At 41.9% G+C, this 22,517-nt stretch overlaps 2 protein-coding genes across 4 annotated transcripts; both read left to right on the top strand.

Annotated features, from left to right (window-relative positions):
- Positions 1 to 129: 129 nt before the first annotated feature.
- LOC125769078 (ras-related protein RabJ) lies at positions 130 to 5,400 on the top strand. 3 transcript variants are annotated; one of them, XM_049437509.1, is made up of 5 exons: positions 130 to 642; positions 3,430 to 3,557; positions 3,638 to 3,925; positions 4,003 to 4,126; positions 4,203 to 5,400. In XM_049437509.1, exons 1-5 carry the CDS (start codon positions 507 to 509, stop codon positions 4,346 to 4,348), a joined length of 822 nt encoding a protein of 273 aa, XP_049293466.1. In that variant the 5' UTR covers positions 130 to 506; the 3' UTR covers positions 4,349 to 5,400. The 3 variants fall into 3 exon arrangements, with proteins under 3 accessions (XP_049293466.1, XP_049293467.1, XP_049293468.1); XM_049437510.1 differs by having other exon boundaries at positions 510 to 1,124; XM_049437511.1 differs by lacking the exon at positions 130 to 642 and adding an exon at positions 3,317 to 3,344.
- Positions 5,401 to 5,769: 369 nt separating this feature from the next.
- On the top strand, positions 5,770 to 14,380 carry LOC125766932 (TBC1 domain family member 31). Its single transcript, XM_049433028.1, has 9 exons — positions 5,770 to 6,078; positions 6,138 to 6,257; positions 6,323 to 6,495; positions 6,539 to 7,716; positions 7,885 to 9,124; positions 11,223 to 11,425; positions 11,686 to 11,895; positions 12,085 to 12,261; positions 12,337 to 14,380. Exons 1-9 carry the CDS (start codon positions 6,005 to 6,007, stop codon positions 12,436 to 12,438), a joined length of 3,477 nt encoding a protein of 1,158 aa, XP_049288985.1. The 5' UTR covers positions 5,770 to 6,004; the 3' UTR covers positions 12,439 to 14,380.
- The last annotated feature ends 8,137 nt before the right edge of the window (positions 14,381 to 22,517 follow it).

The raw sequence follows: 22,517 nt of genomic DNA, 5'->3' as shown, positions 1-22,517 counted from the left end.
GATTTTTATAGTTTCCTGATGTTATTGTTAGTAAACTGCTGTGAAAATTACAAGCTATAAATCTAAACAACCACTTCTGTCGTGAAAATGATCGTTTATCTGTCAATCGCCTTTCATCCTTTGTTTACAAAAGTGCACGGAAGGCGAACACTCTGGCCAGAAACGGTTGTCAATAGAGCAGGAGTTTTCCAACACTGACCCACAAGAAGGAAAAGCGGAACGTGTCCCCCCACGAAAACGGTGTTACGGGCGAAGAAAACAGCCTAACACTCCGTGAGAAATTGAGCGAGAAATTACAATTTTCAAATTTACAGTACCATCACCCGTGTGTAGTGGCTAGTGCAGAACGATCGGGTCATAGTTTGAATATCGTCGTAGTTAATGCGCTGTGGTCCGTCCCTGGTGCGCCGTGCATTTCTAGCTCTCGAAGTTTTGTTGTTTTTCTCGGGTGGAGAAAAAAAAAACCAAGTGCAAATTTTCCGTACGAATGCCGTGCCGCGTACGCTATGAGTGAAAGGTGCCGTCAGCTGGCAAGCAGTAAACGACCCGCAGCAAACGTTACACCGTACGCAAAGGATCGAACGAACGGAGGTTGCATCAGGCGGAAACGGTTAAAAAACGCACCTTGTAAAAGCAAGTGGGGTTCGTGTTGGCATGGTTGTATCGCGAAACTCTCTGTGTACCGTCACCGTGACGTTGCATAGCCTGTGTGTGCTTCGATGTAACTAACGGATGCTGAGAAGAAAGCCTCGGAAGCATCCACCCGCCACACACACACAAACGATCAGTATCCCTTTTCAGCTCTACCTCCCAGCAAGAGGGAGCTCCCAAAGGGAGAGCAAAAAAAAACAACGAAAAAGCGTGCGTTAGTTCCTTGGTTCCTTCTTCCGTTCGATCCCGGTGCACGTCGGGGCAAGAAGAAAACGTAATTCAATTAACCTGCCCGTAACTGTAACTGCATCGTGCCGTTTTTGGGGTGTTTTGTATGTACGCTCGTCTACGGTGAACATTTTAGGGTTGTTGCAGAAAGAAAACACAGAAACACACGGCAGGTGTGGACACCTCCCATCCGTTCGCCAGCATGAAAGGGATCGAAGCGAAAATTGTCGTACTCGGGTCGCAAGGTGAGAGGATACATTGATTTTCCCAACTGAACTGATGTGCAGACGATTTTTCCACTGGAGAGGGGCTGAGTGGAGGCAACACTCTGTGGAACACAGGCCCCCCACACACACACACACCGAAAGGCGGGGGAAGGTTGACCTTCACCTTGAGCGTGCCTTCTTCGGTTCGGAATGAGGCTGAAGCTTTCATTTGACGATCGCCCAAAGCTAACGGTTGGCTGTAGTGTTGCGCTTAATGAATCTTCTGAATAGAGTCATTCATATGAATCTTCAGTGAAGAATCATTCAATTCATGAGTCGACTCCCAACAGATTCATGAATCTTCGAAGATTCATGAATCTTCGAAGATTCATGAATCCTCAAAGATTCATGAATCCTCAAAGATTCGTGAATCCTCAAAGATTCATGAATCCTCAAAGATTCATGAATCTCCGAAGATTCATGAATCCTTGAAGGTCCATGGGTCCTCGATGATTTATGAATCCTTAAAGATTCACGATTTTGCGTATTCTTTGCGCATATTGACTTCTTCTTCTTCTTGTTCGGTTAGAACGGCCTGGCCGTATCAAGACTTATTTTACCACGTAGCAGGATAGTCAGTCTACGGGGAGACGGTCCGGATGGGATTTGATACCCAGTCATGCAGTGTGTACCGGCGCCGTTTATCACATACACCATCGGGCCGCCCCAAGGCGCAGCAAGGCGCAGCTACACTACCGCATTAAATAATTTGCTCTAAACTTTCCCACCTGCTAACAACCTGGGAAAAATAATCATAAAAAATGCAAACCGACTTTCATTCACAAAATGGTTACAATTGAAGTCAAGATGCGTAAAGAATACGCAAAATCATGAATCTTTGAGGATTCATAAATCGTCGAAGACTCATGAATCTTCGAGGATTCATGAATCTTTGAGGATTCATGAATCTTTGAGGATTCATGAATCTTTGAGGATTCATGAATCTTTGAGGATTCATGAATTTTTGAGGATTCATGAATCTTTGAGGATTCATGAATCTTTGAGGATTCATGAATCGTTGAGGATTCATGAATCTTCGAAGATTCATGAATCTTCGAAAATTCATGAATCTTTGACATTCAGATTCAGAATCATTCATTCAGTTCAAAGATTCATTCAGATTCATGAATTTGAATCAGATTTACCCAACACTAGTTGGCTGTGGGTTTTTTTTTGTTGAAACTACGGAATCCACGCAAAAAGTCGCATTTCGAGACGACAGACGAGAATCATCAATTTCAATTGTACCAAACTTTCGCTTTCCTGAAGAGGGAATTCCAAAAAGGGTGCTACGCCTTCTTCTAAAGCCACACCAAGAAGAAGAAAAAAAGATAAGCTACTAGCCATCGAATAAGAATTAGCATTTTCCTTGCCGCAATGTTCCGTATCGTTAGCAACACGCTCCCTTGCTCTTTCTTTTGATTTTCCCTTCCCAGACTCCCACACCGTGTCTGTTTTTTTTTTCTCCACCAGTTCTCCACCATTCGCCGCTCCATAAGACACCTTTTTTCAACTGCACCTGTATCTGTGGTGCTGCAAAATAATTTCGTTCAGCATGGGATTAGGTTTCGGATTTTTGTTATTCATCAAACGGCCGAACCTATAGCCGTGACCGTGCTTATCAGTGCAGAAAGTGCTGGATGTGCTGCAGGCCGGCTGTTCCGTGTATGCCGTTTTCGCTGCAAAACATTTTTCGCTTGATTTTGTTTCTTCTTCTTCTTCTTCTTCTTTGGTCCGGTATCGGATATCGGCTATCCATTCCCCCTGCTTGTGCTTCCTTAGGGAATTCTTCCCTTTTAGTAGTAATTTGATTCCTTATCTTAATGCTGTTGAGGTTAGTGTATTTGAGCTTTTTTTTTTAATTGAAGGGAATTAACACTTTCACAACATGGTAATTATTATTACGGCATGATAATCATCTCACAAAATGAGCCATGAGGTTCGCCCGCTCATAAAGGTCCATCCTTTCTGGTTATGCACGTTCACCATCATGGAACCGAAAATCTAATCTTAACACGATCATAAAGCTGGATGCTCTATTGGAAGACAAATAATGTACCATCCGCCTTATCAACCTTATCAAACCGGGCACCGGGAACCGGTAAAGATTGCATTCTGCGGTGTAACGAAAATAACGGTGGAGAAGCAGGGAGGGAAACGAGATGCTTGAATGTGCATACTGTGCCATGTGTTGTGCATGTGTGTTTTGTAATGCAAAAAAAATAGGAATCTAATGTTAAAAACTAAACGTTTATTAATATCCCTTTTCTTTTCAATATTGCAGGTGTTGGCAAAACGAGCCTGGTTGTGCGATATGTCTCGAACGTGTACACGAAGGAAGTATCGCCCACGATCGGGGCATCATTTTTTACCTGCAAGGTTAATTTGGAAGACAACAAAGTAAAGATGCAGGTAAGGCAACACAAACGATATCAATAATTTTAACCGATTGACTTCTTCACTCTAATGCTTGCTTATCTTCATCGAAACAGGTTTGGGATACAGCGGGACAGGAACGTTTTAAAGCCATGGCACCGCTGTACTATCGCAATGCAAATGCCGCCCTGCTGGTGTTCGATCTGACGCAGTACAATTCCTTCAACGAAATCAAAGGCTGGGTACAGGAGCTGCAGCGCAATGTGCAGGAACCGATGGTACTGTCGCTCGTAGGCAACAAGCTCGACCTGGAAGCGAAACGTGCCGTCTCCCGGGAAGAAGCGATGCTGTACGCGAACTCGATCGGAGGCAACTATTTCGAAACATCCGCCTTACACGATCAGGTAGATGATGCTAAGGAAGTACTAAGTACGTCTTGATCTTAATCGCGTCGCGTTTTTCTTTACCCTTTTTTGACCAGGGTATCGAGCAAGTGTTCATATCGATAGCGGTAGGATTAATTAAACTCTCCGGCAAAGACGTATGCTCATCTCTCAAGCGATACGAATCGAACGATTCCCTCGTGCTGTCCGGCTATTCGACGCGTAAGTCGCACGGGTCACATTAATACGTTTGATACGTTTGTTTTAATTTTGTGTTTCTTCTTATAATTATCCCCAGGCGTAAATGGTGTCGTACAGATGGGCATTCCGGTGGAAAATGACAGTATATTAAGTGACGGTATGGGTAGACTGGAGACACCTTCCTGGAGCCGGGACCATATAGCGCACGGTGACGAGCAGCGTGTTGGTTGGTGCTGCTATTAGTACACGGAGGAATGTCTCGCGAGAAAAAGGTTTCCGACAAAAGTATTTCGGTTCGGTTTTGCATCGGCCTTCCCTTTTCTCCCGTTTACAAACAATACCGGAAACGAAACACAAATGACGCGCGCCCACGGATCCTAGGATGGGTCGATTTCGAGAGATTTGTGATAGCTTTTTATATTTATATATATACATACATATATACAACACACCACCCCCCACACATTAAACACACAATGCATGTATATGCCCACACCCCCCTCCAAAAAACTCTGGGGTTTGCGCTGATGATGATTAAGATGATTGGGTGATTCGGATGATTCGACGCTTTGTAAACTGTTTTGCGAAGAAATCGGGGAACTCTTTCCATATTCGCCAACACGTGATTCGTGATAAGAAAATTGCTTTTGCTAAAACAAACGATACGGTGACACGCGTTAGCGTTGGAATGGGAGAAGTTCCGCTTATCGAGAAGACTTTGTCACAGTTTTGTTTTTTTTTTTTTGGGCGATGATGGCAGGGGATTTTTGTTTTTCTATACAGAAAGACATTCCCCGGCACGAACACTAGACAGAACTCGAAGCGTATGGATTGGTTGGTAGGGCTTCTGAAGGGCAATAGTAATGACGCAGAGGGCAGAGGAGTTATAGGAAGCATAAGGTATGTTGTTTGCTGCAAGCTTAGCGACCACCGTGACACACACACACACACACAGATATGTGAATAAGATGATCTCTTCCAGCAGCGTTAACAGTGCGATAGATGTGATCGATCATCTGTTTACCGGACGAAAACGCAATTCGAGTCAGATTGGAAGTCAGAAAAATGTATACATATAGGGGTAGAGAAAAAACAACTCATGAACGGATGCAAGCACGTGCGTTCGTATCTATTTATTTAGGCGAAAAGTCAATTACTTTCGATCATCATCTTCTCCCACATATTGTTGACCATGTATATCATGCTTTCGCATTATCCAGTTTTGTGGCTCGTTGAGAGATTTACCTTCTTTTTTTTAAATAAACTATTTACGAAGAGCTGTACATTAAGGTGAATGTTCTGGAATTACATTTCTGTGCGTTAACGAAAGAAATTTGTGAACTTATATAAGCAATATTTGTGCTCTCAGTGATAAATCCAGTATTAACCCATTCATCATGTCCGTTGCGAGTTTAAACACATCTCAAGTGTGGATTTGTTTCAATGTTTATCGAAATGATGCAGTTTGTTTGCAAAGCTGCAGTACTGAAACAAAGTGCTTAGTTTATTCATAGCTTCATAAGATAAACAGCTTCTAACAACGCGTCCGCGTGCGTTCCACCGTCGCCAGCGTGTGTACAATATGCGCTGTCAGCTGTTTCGCTTGCGATGGCAATGTGTTAGTGCGATCACTATACCGTTCGTTTACCACCTGTTGCTATGACGACCGCGTTGATGGTGTTCGGGAACGTCAACGCGTAGGAAGAAATGGCGGCACACGTACGTGCGGGCTTTTTGTAAACAAACGCACAGTACGCTGTGCGCGTTCATATTTTGTGTAGCGAAGAAATTGTGCTTTTTTAGTGCTACGGCGGTGGTTTCATTGCTAATAAAACCCGGTATTCATCTGCACTTTGTGTCGGTGCGTTAAGTGCCCCCATTTGCCTAGGACTAGACGTGATGGAAGTTAATGCGGGCACTTTCAGCAAGCGAAACGGTAAAGCGAGCTTTAAATTCAATTCCACAAACGATGGGTAAGTTTATGGCGGTGAAATCTGTATAACGCATTTGTTTAATCGTTTGGGTTTTTTAGGGTGCTGTTGCATTTGCACCATACCGTAAGGAATCAATCCGATGGGACGGTGCTACGAGTACGGTTTACTGCTGCAGGATTTAGTCGGAACAATGAACGATTGATCGCGGCAGATCATAGGTACCTAGCTGTCATCGAGTGGATAAATATTTGCAAAACAAACTCTCTAATGTGTCCTTCCGCAGGGATAATGTTTTTGTGTTCGATTTAGTTAGTCAGCGCTTTTGGACGCTTCCGGAACGGTTCACAAGGATAACAGTTATCGAAGGACTTTCGGGCAGTAATCTTGTTGCCCTTGGAAACAAGGAAGGAATGGTGTTTATCGTCGATTTGGGTACAGTGACACAAGCGTTAGAAGCGATGATTCATTTGCTTTAAAATTTCCCCACTTTCTATTTCAGATGCAAACAACTGTGTTCGAAAGCATAATGCCCACCCGGGAAGGATTGTACATCTGGCATGTACACCTACCTTGCGCGTTGGGACACTAAAGTCCCAATCGAAACCATCCAGTGCTTCCTCGACGGAAGCATTCGAACGATACGATCGTCGGTATCTGCTAGCGGCATCGCAGGACAGTGCGAAACTCTATTCGCTCGATGATTTCTCCGAACTGTCACGCATTAGTTACGGTTTGGCATCGAATAATTCATACCGCCCGAACGCGTGGCACTGGTTTGCCGGAACTAATGGTACATCACTGATTAGCCACAGCACTTGCGGGATTATTAGAGCCTACCGGATCAGCTTCAAGCTTGCCAAAGAGTTAAACGTCATCCGGCTTATCGAGCTTTATCTTAAGAACACACCACCACAAACGATCACATTTGACCGCCGACCGGTAGGCCGGGGGGGTGCTGCACTAGGGGCGAATAGTGTCGAGCTTACCGTAAAACGGCTCATTGAAGTATCACCCGACGTAGCCGGAAGGTGCATAACAACCGCACAACCAACCACGGACGGTCAATATTACGCGATACTGTACGGGCAAAGTGCCGTAACCTTTCTGGCGCTCGACTCGTGGCTCGTCTGTCGAGTGGTTTCATTTCCCAATTTGTTTATCACACACTTCGCATTCGTACCGGTGGAAAATGGTGGTGAAAGCGGTGGCGCAACCGGGTGCGGCCGTGTACGGTGGCCTACGGTCGCGTGTGCACTTACCATCCGTACCGCTGACAATGATTTAATGCTGCTAAAATTCGGCAGCACCGGTACCAGTAATCCGCCCGTTCTACGACCACTAACGAATCGGGCCGAACATAATTGCTATAAATTTAGGGTCGCTCCCAACGGACGGATGCTGGCCAACGTTCTTAGCAGTGGTGAGGTGTTGCTACACAACCTGGAATCGTATCAGGTGGGGCATGGACCCGATACGGCCCCAAATGGGCAGGGTAAAAGATCGCGTACAATGTACGTTGGTAAAACCGGACGACCGGATAGTGCGTCGTCCCGTAGCAGTAGCAGCAGCAGCAGGAGCAACGGTGCAGTGATGATGCATTCCGGTACAGGGAATGTCGGTTTGCGGGCACCACGTAAGCAGAAACTTGCACAACAAATAAATGCCCTCCACGTGCAGGTGAGTTTGTTTGTGTAAAGCACTTTCAATTCCCGCGAATGCTTCTAAATGGAATTTAGTTTGCATCTAATTACGTGACCATTTGTGTGCAAATCCTACCCCGTTCGCTTGTATTTCATTCGGATTTTGTAATCGATTTTTTTTTGTTTGTTTTAATTTCCCCCACAGCTATCAAAAACACTTCCGAAGGACCGATTGTTACCGATACTGAAGGAGTATGGTGAATATCCGACAAAGTATCGTACCACGATTTGGCGCACGCTACAGGAACTACCCGGTGATGGGGAAAGCTTCGGCAGGCTGCTACAACGCGGACCCCACCCGTGTGTCGCCAGCTACGAGCAGCGTTTTGCCGGGTACGATCAGCGTACCGTGCGCAACCTAAAGAAAACCGTTTCCTGTCTCGCACACTGGTGTGCCGTGTTTGGGCTTATCGATTACATGCCCAGCTTTGTGCTACCGTTCGCCCGGCAGCAACCGAACGATGCGCACGGGCTGTTCGAAACCGTCGCTACCGTGCTGGTGAATCAGTGTCAGCATTGGTTCGAATTTGCCCCGCTGGAACCGTTCAACTACCTGGCGATGGTTGAGAACGTACTGGCCGAGTGTGAACCACGGTTGATGGCATTCTATCGCAGGCACAATGTTGCGTCTCGCACGTACGCAACACCACTGATGGAGACGGCCTTTGCAAGATGCTGTAGTGACGATGCCCAATGGCTCGCCCTGTGGGACCACGTGCTGTCGAATGAGTCGTACTTTCTGGTGTTTCTCATTGCCGCCTACAGCAGCATCAATCGGGGCCCACTAATGGCAGCGAACGGTGCGGAAGTAGAACGATTTTTCTTCCATCCATCGGCCACACTCGATGTGCGGCGATTGGTGCACCGTGCACACGATCTAGCGGAACGTTGTTCCGATGCCACCCATCCAAGGAATTACTTTAAATCCTTCGTACCGTTAAGCACAACCGGCCGGATGGATACGCTGCGCGAGAAAACTTATCGTCAAGTGGAGAAGAACCATGTCCAAACAGTACGCAATCGGTGCGGCCCTCCTCGGACGGCAACCGGGAAGCAGGGAGTTTTTTACAATGCAACTAATAATGCTATTGATTTCGCGTCACTCGCCAGTAATTCATCGGGCCGGTCACTACTACCGTCGCCAACATCATCGACCGGTGGCGAGTTGCCCGATCCATCGGACAAAGGATCCACCCGGACGTACGTGAGCTTTGGTAACTTTCCGAAAAAGCTAACCGAACTCCGGTGCACGGAAACGACTGCCCTGCAGACAGAACAGCGACGGTTGGAAGCAAAAATTATCGAACTGGAAAAGCTTGAACACAGCCTGCAGGACCGTATGGTGAACAATTTGATACGCCAGGAACATGCACAGCGTGTAAAGGGTAAGTAAATTTGGATCCCAACCCGGGTATGTGTGTTCTCTGTGTCCACCCCCCGGGGGGTGGATGGCACACAGGTGGATTGTCGAACCGAACCATTACGAAAGGCGCGGTAATGCCGGCAGCAATCCTTTTATGGCATAACACAGAGCGGTGCCAATTTCAGCTCGGCCGCAATCAAGCTTAGCTGGACAGAAAGGAATGGACAACCGTTCGTCTAGTACGGGGATGATAGTAGTGTGGGAAGAGGAATTTGTTTTTAATCGTATTAAAGTCAACCGAAAACGAAGCCGTTACCCTGTTTCCCATTGTCCCGTCGCCAATGGATGCACTCGGTAGAAATAAGCGGCTTAACGTGATGTTTGCTTTCATATGCTTTTTTAAAAGCATGAAGCGAGTTTTTTTTGTGTTGTTTGTTGATTCTTCTTACGGGTATTATAGGGAGGAATCTATCGTCGTCGGAAATCGTTAGTGATGAATAATAGAGAGTGGTTTTTTTTTTATTATACGCATCAGGTTGTCAACTTGTTTCGGGTTATGTTTCTCGAGCGGGTGGCAATAGTTGAACTCTGTTTTAAACTGCTTATTTATTTTACTGCACTTTTTTTTGTTAGGAACTGCAGTAAATTATTCACTTGTTTCGATTTAACAGATGCTAATTATGGTACTAGAGAGATCCTTTACAAAACGATCATGATCGCTAAAACCAATTATTGAGCGATGATCCTTCGATAAAAAAAAAAACCTGAAAGTCCGATAAAACTACTGGAACAATTGTTTAAAAATGGTGCTGAAATATGTTTGGATTTCAAACTGGAAAATTTGAACAAAAACTTATACTTTCTAGTATAATGGAAAATTTCAATGAAAAGTTCTGGAAAAACGCAATGAAAAGCATTAGAAACCGGTGAAAAAAACTCGTTAAAAGTAATTAAAAATACATTTCCTTGAAACTATACATTAGGTTTTCGGAAATTCCGTGAAACATTGCTTATAAAACTAAGGCAAGTTATTGGAAAGCTGGAACAAAATCTGTGGGATGTTACAGGAAGCGTACATGAAACATTGCGGAAAAACTTTTGAGGAAAAAAATTGCGAGAAAACTTGTGAAGTCACTGGAAAACGCAAGGAAAACTCGCCGACGGTAAATCATAAGGAAAAGCCGCAAAACTCGAGTTATAGAATTGCGGAAATCTCAACGCAAAGTACTAAAAAAATTGTTTTTTAATGAAGCTGTGGAAAACTCCTGGAATCAGCACAACTCTCAATAACAACAAATCGATATGGCAAACGAATGATCGTCTGGATAAAGATCAGAACGTAATTCGTAGAAGTCTGAGGCAGCTCGGGTAATTTGGAACCGTCTGTTATGCTTGGAGCAGTTTAGAAATGGTTCGACATCTACGGAAGTACCGGGGTGCTTTCTGGAATTGCCTTGTTTTAAGTAACTTACGTTTGCATTTGATGTCGTTGCTTCAAGCAATATCGTTGCTACATGAACTTGCTACACAACGCATACTAATATTTACCCAGGCCAGTCAAATTTAGATTTCCATGCTTCGGTAACATGAACCGGATATGTGTCGTTGATAGAACAAACAGTATAGTTCAGTAATAGGACCACTCCTACCCTGCGCGATTTGAGTATAAGCCAGTGAGTGTAGCATGTTCAACAAACTCACCGAGTGTTCCAGATTTTCCACAGTGATGCTCCTTTTTTTCCTGGAACGCATAGCGTCTGTTTGTCTTGGGAATACATTCCCTAAATCATCATCAAATATGTATTTTGCTTCTTACGAACTCTCCAGCACAATATGTCGAAAGTATGACAAGATTCTTGCATTTCACTGAATTAATAATAGTAACACCCATCCATCCAAGCGGACACACGACACGGGGTGTGTCTTTTTTCTTTCTTCTAATGGTTTTTTTTTTGGTGGTGGTGATTACTGATTGCCCCGGAATGGTCGCTTATTTGATCGTCTCCCATCGCTCAATATTGTGGCAATCTGTTTCGGTGATGATGATACTTCCGTCCGAAGAAATTGGCTCCCGTTCGTTAACGCTTTCTTTTTTCCTTCTTCTGATCGTTTTATTGCAGAAGTGGAACGCAATGTCGAGGAAGCAATCGCGCGCGAAGAGCAGCGGGTAGAAATGCAGCGGAAATTATTGCTGCTGCACCGGAAGCAGCTGCGCGAGCGAGAAAACGAACTTTCGCTCGACGTGCACAATGCCAAGCTCATCAGCGATGCCACCGTACGGGAACGGGAGCTCGATGCGCTGTTGAAAAAGTTTGAGCGCGAGGTATGTACGTCCATCGGATGCAGCCGCCCAAAAACATACGCTTGTGAATTTGCTTTAAAATTGAATTTTCATTCATTTCCTTACGGTTTCTATTTCCCTTCGTGCTATCCATCCATCGATTCAACGTCCGGGGTTGGGTTGGATTGTGCTTGATGCGCTGTGTGCCACCCGGTTGTGCGTATACGCTCGCCTTCGTGGGACAAACTTTTCGATGCGCGGTGCTTCGTTAATGTACACACACCCATTTCACAATTCCCTAGCGCCAGCGGGAAGAAACCGATCTACTGTTTGCCGAAGAAGACATCAAACTGAAAGAGCTGGAACTGTTGGCACGGTACACCGGTGGTCCGGTTAAGGCTGCCGTAGCCAAGGAAATGACTTCCGATGAACGTCCGCTCGATCAACGGTACCAGGTGGCGCTGGAACAGTTGGCAGTACAGAAGCTAAAACTTTACGACGAAATTGATCGGGTAAGTGTGTGCAATGGGTATGTGCGTTTGTTACAAATGTGTACCGTAAGTGGTTTGACCCGTTAGAGATTATGCTACCGATCGTGTACTGTTGAAGATGACGAACTCCGGTTAGTGGGAAAGTTTCCGTTTTCCACACTTTTCGGGCAAGAGGCGAAAGTTTTAATTGGTCGCACACTTTCCCCACAGACGTACTGTTCGCTGGGAATGCCTTCGGGAGTCAATGAGTATACGTACCGAACCGTATCGGAGTTGCGCAAGGTAGCGTCCGTTGCTAGCAGTGAGCGCTATCCGTTGGCGAAGGAACCCGCCCAACCACCGAGAAACCGTCAGCCGGTACTGTTGGATGGTAATTCCACGAGCCAGGTAATAAGGGCACAATCTATTGGGACTTTAAAATTGTCCACTTTCTAATGCTGCTTTGTGGTTGTACTTGCACAGGAGTATGTCGATACGATACGGCGGATGGAGGAGCAGGTGAAGATTTTACAGCGGTTGAAAAACGACACGAAACGGCAAACGAATGACAATCAGATCGATTAATTTTATTGTACTGTGTATTTATGTTTATTGTGTGGTTTTTTGCTTTGCAGTGTGTATTTGCGGATTATAAACAAATTTATACTACATTTATTGGTATAAGTATAACATCCTTCTCGTATGATGACTTTGTATTTTTTTTTAATGTTTGTTGGGTTTACTTTTACAATATTTTCTCTTTGGGAAAGGAGTTCTTGATAAATGAATGCAGATTCTTTAACCAGAGAAGAGTATCGTTAAATCTGGGGAAACTATTACGGACAGATGAATCGTTATTAGTATTGGGAGGATCTTTGAGGATTTGAGCGTCTTTTGACAATTGGCTTTTGGATGGATATTTAGGATATTTACGATATTTCGAATGGACTATTTGATCAGACAAAAAACAAGGGTACATTACTAAAAAGATTAAGTTTAATATTTGAGCAACAACTTGTGATAGTTATCAAGATGCATCTTCAGGAATTGGTCGCTGTTAAAAGGGGGAATCGGAAAGAATATCTTATGAATGTCTTGAGTCTTGAGAAGACTGCGAGAAACTGAGCTGGAATGATGGCATTTATGCGATCGTCAAAAACCCTGGGATAATGGATTGGAAGACTACGGTGCCCGATCATGAGCAGATTGGAGGACTTCTTCCCTAAGGACCTACTTATAAGGAGAGACCTTATAAGTAAGTAAGTAAGATGTAAGATTGCATAGAGGTACACTAGCTGAAGATAAAGCTTGTCATCCTACGGAATCATCAATTTTAATTTGGCATGATCGTGTTTTTTTTGCCAGAGTTAAATCAACCTTTAAGATGTTGTGAGATGCGAGAAAAGAACTATTTTTTTGGGAGGTGATACTGAAGAAATACAAGGCCCACTCTACACGAGCTGCGACAGCCAACTCGTACCGAGCCAAAGTTCTGTTTTGACAATGAAAGTTACACGCGTTTTCCGCGGTGGCCGCGGCCCATGTGGAGTGGGCCTAAGATGTAAAGAGATCTTGCCTGATGGATTCTGCACGTATGATCAAAATGCCACGGAAGTTTGCCAAATCCGAAAGATCACCTTTTTTATGAAGAGGCGATTACTAACACGAAATCTAAGAGGTTGTAATTAACAAAATGCAAGGCAATTACTTAAACATTTATAAAACAAAAGGGGAAAATTATCTATAAACATAGTTGATGCGAAGGAGAAGGCGAGGGCAGGATCTGCGCGAGGAGATAACATAAGGTGTTAAAGGTTTTGTTAACAATGACGAGATGTCTAAACCTTTCAAGAATGATAATATTTCCTTGAGTATAGAAGAAGCCCACGTGTTAACCGTGATGTACAAATAGTCGTAACACCAGAGAGTACCGTTGGACAGCTCGTAAAGAATGCATCGCGATGTGATCATTTGCTGAAGCGTGTAAGAAATTATGTGCCCACAAAACAAAAAAAAAAAACAATGCAATGTTCCTCGTTGCTGCCAACCTCGAACGCCGGGTTTTCGTGTGGAAAAGAATTGTGTTGCACATATTTTATCCCATTTGCTAGTATGGTCGTGATATCCACGCTCCGGGGTACGCCGATCTTGGACCGTTCGGCAAAATCCGGACAAAGAAAGAGTCAAAGCGCAAAGAGATTCGGTACGAAGTAGATACAGAACGTGGAGATCATCCCACAATAGAGATTTATTGCTGCCCGTGTACGGAATTGGCACCGGGAAGTGTGCAAAAGCGTGCAATCGGCATCGGTAGTTCTTGGTGTTTGGCTGCATATTCTATCGTTTTGCCACGCATAACGATCGGGTATGACCTTTTTTTTGCTTTACGGTTAAAGAAGCTTTTGGTTTTATGTTTTGCTGTTATCTCTTTCACTTCCTATGTGTTTTTTATTTTTCTGTGTGCTTTTTTAAACTTATCCTAAAAATTCAGTAGATGAAGAGGAACAGCGGAGGTGGGTTCTTCTATAAGGATAGATGACAGATCCCATTTGCTGTGGAGCGTTACTATTCTTTTTAACTTTTACTTCCAACACCAGCACCAGCTGGAAGTTACTTTTGCATCTTCTGTACGTGTGTGTGTGTAGTTTTAGTCATCTTCTACTTATTTTTTTTTTCACTCCACTCCTTTTCGGTGCTCCAGCATGCAGCTGGAACAGCAAAGGTCGCCCGAGCAATAAATCCGTGCACTCGATCCATTCTCCACGGGGTAGTAAATGGTTTGAAATATTTGCATCACACATTTTGGTTCATGATTTATAATGCAGCTAAAGCTGGAAAGGAGCAGGAAAAACTATCCAACAAACCTGATCCCGAAATGGAAAAAACAAAAAAAAACCTTACATTTCTTTCAACGCCAGATACCTCCATATGGCACTCGGGCTCTGGGGCGAAGAATTACGGTCCGATAACAATTTAACAATGGGCACGTACTTTCAGCTTTGGCAATTGCCTTTTTTTCGGTGTTGTTTGCTAGCTGCAGCTTAGCTTGAGGAGATACTATTTTTTCCAAACTTCTACAATTTTACATCCTACCGAACGAGTTGCCATTTACCGGAAAGCACGTTATCGGTAACCTTTTTTTTAAACCGTGCATCAACGCCCGCGGTGACAGTACAATATTCAAAACGTGTTGCTATGGTGAAAATTATTACCATCAATCTAGCATGCTTGATGACATGCGGATGAGCCTGGAACGGAATGGATCCGGTACACACGGGTACGGAATGGTTTGGTGATGATGTTTTATGCATTCTGGCAATGGCTTCTGTGTGTTGCAGGCAAAACACCCTTTTTCATCAGCCGTGTCCAACGAGCCGTACAGAAGCGAGCGTATTACGGTGATGCTTGTGATTATTTGAACTTCAATCACGTAATTTAATAACGTTACAGTGTACAGTTGAGCCGAACGATGCACCTTTCGGGGCGGATGCAGATGCATTTTAGACGCTTCGTTTCCTTCGTGGAGCCTAGATGTGATTTATGAAGCGATGTGAGCGAGGGATTTTTTTGTTGTTGGCTCACGACGTGCGCTAGAAACAAATAGTGTTAGCTTTAGAGATTGGGTTTGGATGGGAGATAAGCAAATTAGGGTCGTTTGAAATCCTCGGTGTGTGCTTATATGTGCTTTTTATAAAAGAAAAAAGGGTAATATGTCATAGATGGCAATTTGTCATCATTATTGTTCATTAGTCAACTTGCAATTTTATGACTAATTATTTTTTGTAGAACTACACTTTATCTGTTAAACTTAGTACTACACTACCATACCTGTTATACTTCAGAATAAAAAAAAATAATTTATAAAGGATACTTAATTAAATTACATTAACAACACTTAGCAATAAAATATTTTTCCAACCAATATCAACCCAAACAGTATTTAATTGATCCTATAAAAATCGGCTGAGGTAATTGTCCTACATCTGAGTTACGATTTGATAATCGTTGGAAGTTACTGGAAAAAGGTCACATTTCCCATAATGGCGCTTTTTATCTCACGTTTGATATATGGAGTTTTGAAGAGAATAAGTTACAAAATTCCTGCCAAGCATTTCATCATCTTCTGGATTTCTGGTTCCATTTCGTTTGAATTATTCCTTTTTGTTTAAATTCTAAAATTATTGTGATTTAATTAAAATACTGTGCGGTGCTTCACTTTGAAGAAAAAAGTATGAATTGATAAATAAGTTGCTTTTCACTAAAATAATGCTTTACATAAAAAAAGAAAAAAAAATATAAAAAAAATAAAAAAAATCTAAAAATTATTTTTTTTAAAGCTATAGCCCTAGCTTTTTTTAGGGAAATTTAGCAAAATTTATAAACTGATGTATTTTAATGCGGATTTGTTTAAATAAATTTCTTTTCACTCAAATAATGCTTTAAATAAAAAAAATAAACAATAATAAAAAAAAATTCTATAAATTTTAAAAATTTCTAAAGCCTTCGATTTTTTTTGGGAAATTTAGCAAAATTTATAAATTGTTGTAATTTAATGCGAATTTGTTGAAATAAATTTCTTTTCACTCAAATAAGGCCCTAAATTAAAAATAGAATAAAAAATAATAAAAAGATTAAAAAAAATCTATAAATTTGCCAATCTCCTAAGGCTTTAGCCTTAGCTTTTTTTTGAGAAATTTAGCAAAATTTATAAATTGATGTGTTTTAATGCGAATTTGTTGAAATAAAAATAATAAAAAATAAAATAAATTCTATAAATTTGCCAATCTCCTAAGCAGGGGCGGATACCGTTTCATGTCCTTGCCGATCAGACTAGCCCGCTTGTTCGCTTATGCAGGTTGGGATATTTAGGCAAAGCGAGAAGTATATTCATTTGGTTAGTTTGGGTATTGTACACATGTATTCCGTTTCAACACATTTTTGTTTCAACTCACTCGTACATTTCCGTTTCAATTACTCGGTTTTGCTACGCGACTCACCACGGCTACATGCTTGCACTCATGAGTGCGTAAGCGAAAAAAGAGTCGCTAAAACTCCTCGTGGTGAGTGAACGAAGCTCGTTCAATACAATGTTTCAACTCACTATCTCACTCTTATTCACTTTACACATCTCTACATCGAACCTATGCCAAGCTACTCAACTTCATTTTCCTCGTAGTTCGATGCTCAACTATGACACTTCTCATGCATACTACTGTCCCCAATCCCCGAAGATACTCCATACTGCACACGTAATAAAAATTCATTGCCACTCACACTAGCTGATTAATGCAATAAAAGCTATGCATAATGAATGAAGCGCACATCACCTGAAACCAAACCGAACGGCCGTCTTGTTTTCCTTCCAGCACTCGGTCTTTCATCATCATTTGCATTTCTCTTTTTCGGAATGGTGACCATCTTCAGTATCGTTAGGGGAAGGGAGCATAAAGAGAAAAGTGAAAAGCAAACACACGGAAAAAATGATCCTGTCCAACCGATAAGCGGATTGCCAATCGGGGGAAAATACGGAATATAGGTAGGTTTGGACCACTCTGGTGATAAAGCAAATAGGGGATAAGCTTCTTACAGTCACGGTTGTTGGTGGCCCGAAAACAGGGACTGGTTTTGTAGTAAGAAGGAATGGATTGAACTTTCCTGCACTGGCACGGTGAAGCATCCATATCTGCACACAAGCCAGCAGATGCTACCACTCATGGCCGGAAGGAGATTTCATTACACAGGAAAAGGATAAGGGTTTTTTTGTTGTTACGGGACGGATGGGATGCATCGATGTGTTTTAAGCCATTTGCCTTGGGTGAACGATGATTTTTGATGATGATCTTCTTATAGCTAGGATCGGCTAGTGCTTTCCCTCAAAAACATATAATCCGTTTGCCGTATCGTATGATGTACGGAGTCCTAATTATGGATGTTAAAATAGCGGAACGGAACGTAGAATGTTGACAGGTTGGGATGGGACACGATGGTGATTCTTCTCGATCGTTTCAACAACCGAAAGGTGTTAGGAATGGAATGTATAATTAAATGTGTGATGGATTTAATCTAAGCGTTCGTACAAAGTCTAAATGGGACACTTTAAAGAGTTCCAGCACAAGAAATAATACTCATTGAAGTCCCAGTTTGATTGGTAAAGTTTTTTATTGGACATTTATTTAATGCGGCGAAGGTATTGCACTTAGAAATAGGTCAGATTGTTTTGCAATACCTGCAGCACAAACCGTGCAGTTTGTGGTTAATGCGGTTAGTTCCTTCCCCAGTTACATCGTACACTCTGTCCGGCTAATGTCTTCTAATGGTAGCCGTGTGTGTACTCCGGGATCGACACAAAACTACATTAACATTAGCGACAGTGGCAACATGGTAAAGCGGTATGCAAATGTTACAACTTTCTCAAACTGTTACGATACTGAGCTGTACCGAAGGATACTGCTGCTAATCCTCGTTTGGAGTGTGTTTCTTCCATATCTCCCGGCTGTATCGTCAGCCATCATCGAGACGAAAGCGAGCCGATTTTAACCCGTCGTGCAGATCACTGCTGGAGCGCTAATCACTGTCACATTATCGTTAGATTTATGACAACATTCCGTAATGGCAATCGTCAATTTATATGCAAAACATGACCTCCATCGTCCACAGGGTGCACGGATACGAACTCTGGTTGCGGTTCGATGCGAACTGTTCCGCATAGTAAAACCAACCGTACTCGGTCCACACCGGGTTACAAATGCAATATACAAACAAAAAAAAATGTGGAAAAGTGGACACATTTTTATGCAAAAAGAAGAAAAAAAAAAGAAAATGGTATCATTCCATTGTGGTTCGTAATGTTAGCTGATGGGTTCATGTCTGTTGTTGCTTTCGGCACGATTTGTACCTTGTGCGGGAGGAATGCTTTGGGAATGTTATAATGTTACACTTTGCCACAGTTGGATGCTTCAGAAGATGCAGCTTGTCTGTCTGTGTGTGTGTGTGTAGTTTTGTGCCTCTCCCTAGTGGCCATCCACACAGTTAATTGAAAGGCAAAGGAGCAACGAATAGAACGTACCGCGTGAGAATGCTCCTATCAGTTTATGTTGCGTTTTGGGAGTTTACTTTGCCCAAGTTGATTGTACTGCTGTGTGGTTTGGTATTGATATGAAGCAAATGATGTTATTTACAATAAGCTGATTTTTTTTTCTCAGTTGTGTGCTCTCATACTTTCGCGTGGATGCCATGCATTGAAACGTAATGATGAAAAGTGAGCGTAAATTAATGGTATGAAATTGAAGCAAATTGACTTCGGGGGTTTTTTGCTTAGTTCTAGAAGGAATGAAGGTTTGCCAACGATGTCTTTAACATTTAAATAGTCTTTAAATTATTGAGTCTTTAAATTTACGACTTATGACTGTCCGCCAATATGACTCTTACAGATCGCGGGCGATCATGGAGTACGGTAAGGGGACAGACGAACGGAAAGTTTACCGAGTAAAAGAATATATAACTCCTATTCAAACATACAAATGCTCGTTGAATGCTCAAAAAAATATCTCCAAAAAGGGTTTGTAATGTATTCATGTAAAAAAAATAATACATAAATAAATATATAAATAAATTCAGGTCAATACAAAAAGGAGGTCATTGAATAAAATTCTAAAAGCCTTCCTATTGAGTGAGATAACATTTCTTTTAAAATTTCAAAATTAAATACAAATAAAATTATTTATGAGCTTGATATTAAAGAAGTGCTCGATCATGATGATGATGATGATAAAGTGCAGGCCACAAATGATGATGATATTGAAGAAAAGATGAATTACTAACAAAACAAATTGCTCTAACTCTCTAAGCTTTAAGATATGTTTTAATAACAGTTTTAAGTCTTCCATACGTATTTAACATATTTTATAGAATTATATTTTAATTCTAAGTTAATAACATATTTTATTAAAAAAGGCAGTATATGATGATTCTCTTCTGCAGTTTAAAGTGTAACAATAATATCAGTTTTGTGATATGATTTTTTAAGGTGGGTGAGTAGTGAACAACAGTTTGTAGATTTAATTAATTTTCAGATTTTTTAATTCAGATTTAATGAATTTTATAAAAATTCATTTTTCTATTCATTTACCAAAAAACTTATTTCGTAGTTTCGTTAATTCTAGTGAATTGCCCTCTTTGAAAACTTACATAGAAGTAAATAATTTATATAGTAATTGTTTATCAACTTTACACAGAGGTTGAATATTTACCGAACGGTATAACAATTCCAAGTAACTTTTTCTGCATACAAAATGCTGCAGAGTGTGATTACGTTCTGCCTAGCACATTCCCAACTTTGATCACAGTTCTACACTTTTATTTTCATAGAGAAGAAAGAAAGAAATGTATTTAAAAAAGGAAGCAAAAGCTCATTTCCACCACAGAAAGTACTAATTGAGTCTTATGCAAAACTGCATCCCCTACCTGGTAGAATTTTACATTTTTAGTCCGAATTATGTGTGTGTGTGTGTGCTTTTTATGTTTTCGTTCCACTTTTTGCATTATTCATGTTTCTTCACTTATTTGCATTTCTACCCGATCGGATCAATTGACCATTTCGCTTCCGGGTTAGCAAAACCATAAAGTTCGTGAGGTTCCCGCCATGGCACTCGGGCACACGTGCTGGTGGTAGCGTATGGTACCGGCATTTCCTAACTAAAGTTTGCCTAATTATGTGCGATTTGCTCTAAAACTTGTTGGCCAATTAATCAACCCATCGTACCGGGTCGGTACGTGGAAAAGCTTCGAGTACCAACCCGAAGGATGGAAGGATCAACAAATTAAGGTTCAGCTCCAGTACCGATATACCGGACCGGACGGTGAATGGTTTCAATTTTTTTCTCTTCTTTTTGCATTTTGCAACTAGTTGTACGCTTTCCGTCCCATTAGCCTCCATCACGCACGATCCTCGTTGGCTTTGTAAAAGCTTACCAAGAAAGGAAGGCAAGAAATGGTGTGGGACAAGTACCAAAAAAAAAACTGTAAAAGACAAACTTACCATAAATCACAAGTTGACCTACGGTGGCTTGTGGGCAACCGGCTAGTTAGCGAATAGTTCCCCCACGTAACACAACCCCCGTTAAACTTTCCCCTCAAAATAGAAAAAGGAACAAAAAAAAAAGTTCAAAGTTTTTCTATTTTTCGCTCTCCTTTCTTCGTCCCTTTTGTGCTGGGAAAATTCCCCAGCAGCAGTAGGTAGCTGAAAATGTTCGTTAGTATTTTCGGGTGCATTCAGCTAGCATTTAATTATGAGTGATAAAATCCCACCAGTTGTGGGGTTGGTCCTGTACAGGAGTGTGGTTTTTTTTCTTTCTCTCTTTACGCTTCACTGATACACTTTCGCTTGAATCAGACTTCCTCTCGACCATTTGCAGCTGCTCAAGGGATTCACTGCTAGTTAAACTTTCTGTACAAACATTGCATCCGCAAGGAAGCAGTGCATTTTGCAGCAAAAATATATCACAACGACAAGGGGAGAGCGAGAGAGAAAAAAAAATCTCTTTTTTAGTTGCGTAGGAAAAGAAAATGCGCACAGAATACTCATGGGTGAAGACCTACACGGGTAAGTCTTTTTACGTTAGTAGTTGTAGGTTTTTTTTGTCTTATTCGCCGCATCGTGTAAGGTAGCGGAAAATAAAAAGCGCAAACGTGCTTGAATGTTGGCGTTAGGGCAAAATGGTTGATTAGCGTACGGAAGCTGCCAGCTTGATGTGAGCAACCGAATATGGTTCATTTCTATTCATACGCAAACATGAGATGTTAATGTGTGGATTAAACAAATTTAATGAAATACAGAGTGTTTTTTACATTTTAATTTTGTATATTTATTTTGCTACATTTGTATGCACATGTTAACCGATTAATGTTTTTTTCACGTTTAGAGAACTCGTTCTGTGAACGATGGAGGCGCCCGGTGTTTGATAGAATGATATTGTCTCTCACCATTCGGACTAATGTAATATAGTGTGTTTTCTTTTTCTTCTTGGCTTTAACGACCTTACAGGTTAACGCTGGCCATTTCTGGCTTACTAGACTTATTTTTACCACATAGCCGGATAGTCAGTCCTTGCTACCGGGGGACGGTTCGGATGGGATTTGAACGCGATCCGGCCGTGTTGACTGGCGCCGTTTATCACATGCACCACCGGCCCGCCGCCCAAGATAATGTGTTATATACGATAATGTGTTTTTATGAGCATTTGTATGCATACATTAACCGATTAATGTAAACCGATCAGCTGCGGGGCCACGACAGTTGAGACTTTCCCTCAAACTTCCTCAGTCACTCAAATCCCTCAAAAAGCGTCTCAAAACCAGTGTTGCCGTGGCCGTTTGAGGTTTTCCTCAAATTCTGTCACACAAACAATCACTCATGCTGCCTCTCTTTTAGTCAGCGACAACAAACAGTGTTTGACAAATGCTACGCATTTCATGTAATTGTAATCTTTGTTCAAAGGTGTTTTTTGATCAATTCAATGGAAAATATGGTCAATAAAAAGTTGTTTTAAGAAAAAGAAAGTATTTAAACATTTTGTCAATCAAAAGAACGAGATTCAAGGATAGTCTTTCGCATAAAAAGTTTAGTTTTTAAATTAAAACGTATACATAAATTGTGTCACACACTG

This window comes from Anopheles funestus, chromosome 3RL (assembly GCF_943734845.2).
Source record: "Anopheles funestus chromosome 3RL, idAnoFuneDA-416_04, whole genome shotgun sequence".
In the NCBI taxonomy this organism is placed as follows: Eukaryota; Metazoa; Arthropoda; class Insecta; order Diptera; family Culicidae; genus Anopheles; species Anopheles funestus.
The sequence above is the reverse complement of the archived record's forward strand: the minus strand, read 5'-3'. Positions and strand labels throughout refer to the sequence as shown.

Excerpts from the sequence above, each read along its gene's own strand:
- LOC125769078 (XM_049437509.1), top strand. The coding sequence starts at position 507 with ATGAGTGAAAGGTGCCGTCAGCTGGCAAGCAGTAAACGACCCGCAGCA. Across the intron at positions 643-3,429 it reads ACCTTGTAAAAGCAAGTGGG|GTGTTGGCAAAACGAGCCTG; the intron begins GTTCGTGTTGGC and ends TCAATATTGCAG. Across the intron at positions 3,926-4,002 it reads CATCCGCCTTACACGATCAG|GGTATCGAGCAAGTGTTCAT; the intron begins GTAGATGATGCT and ends TTTTTTGACCAG.
- LOC125766932 (XM_049433028.1), top strand. The coding sequence starts at position 6,005 with ATGGAAGTTAATGCGGGCACTTTCAGCAAGCGAAACGGTAAAGCGAGC. Across the intron at positions 6,496-6,538 it reads AGTGACACAAGCGTTAGAAG|ATGCAAACAACTGTGTTCGA; the intron begins CGATGATTCATT and ends TTTCTATTTCAG. Across the intron at positions 9,125-11,222 it reads ACATGCACAGCGTGTAAAGG|AAGTGGAACGCAATGTCGAG; the intron begins GTAAGTAAATTT and ends GTTTTATTGCAG.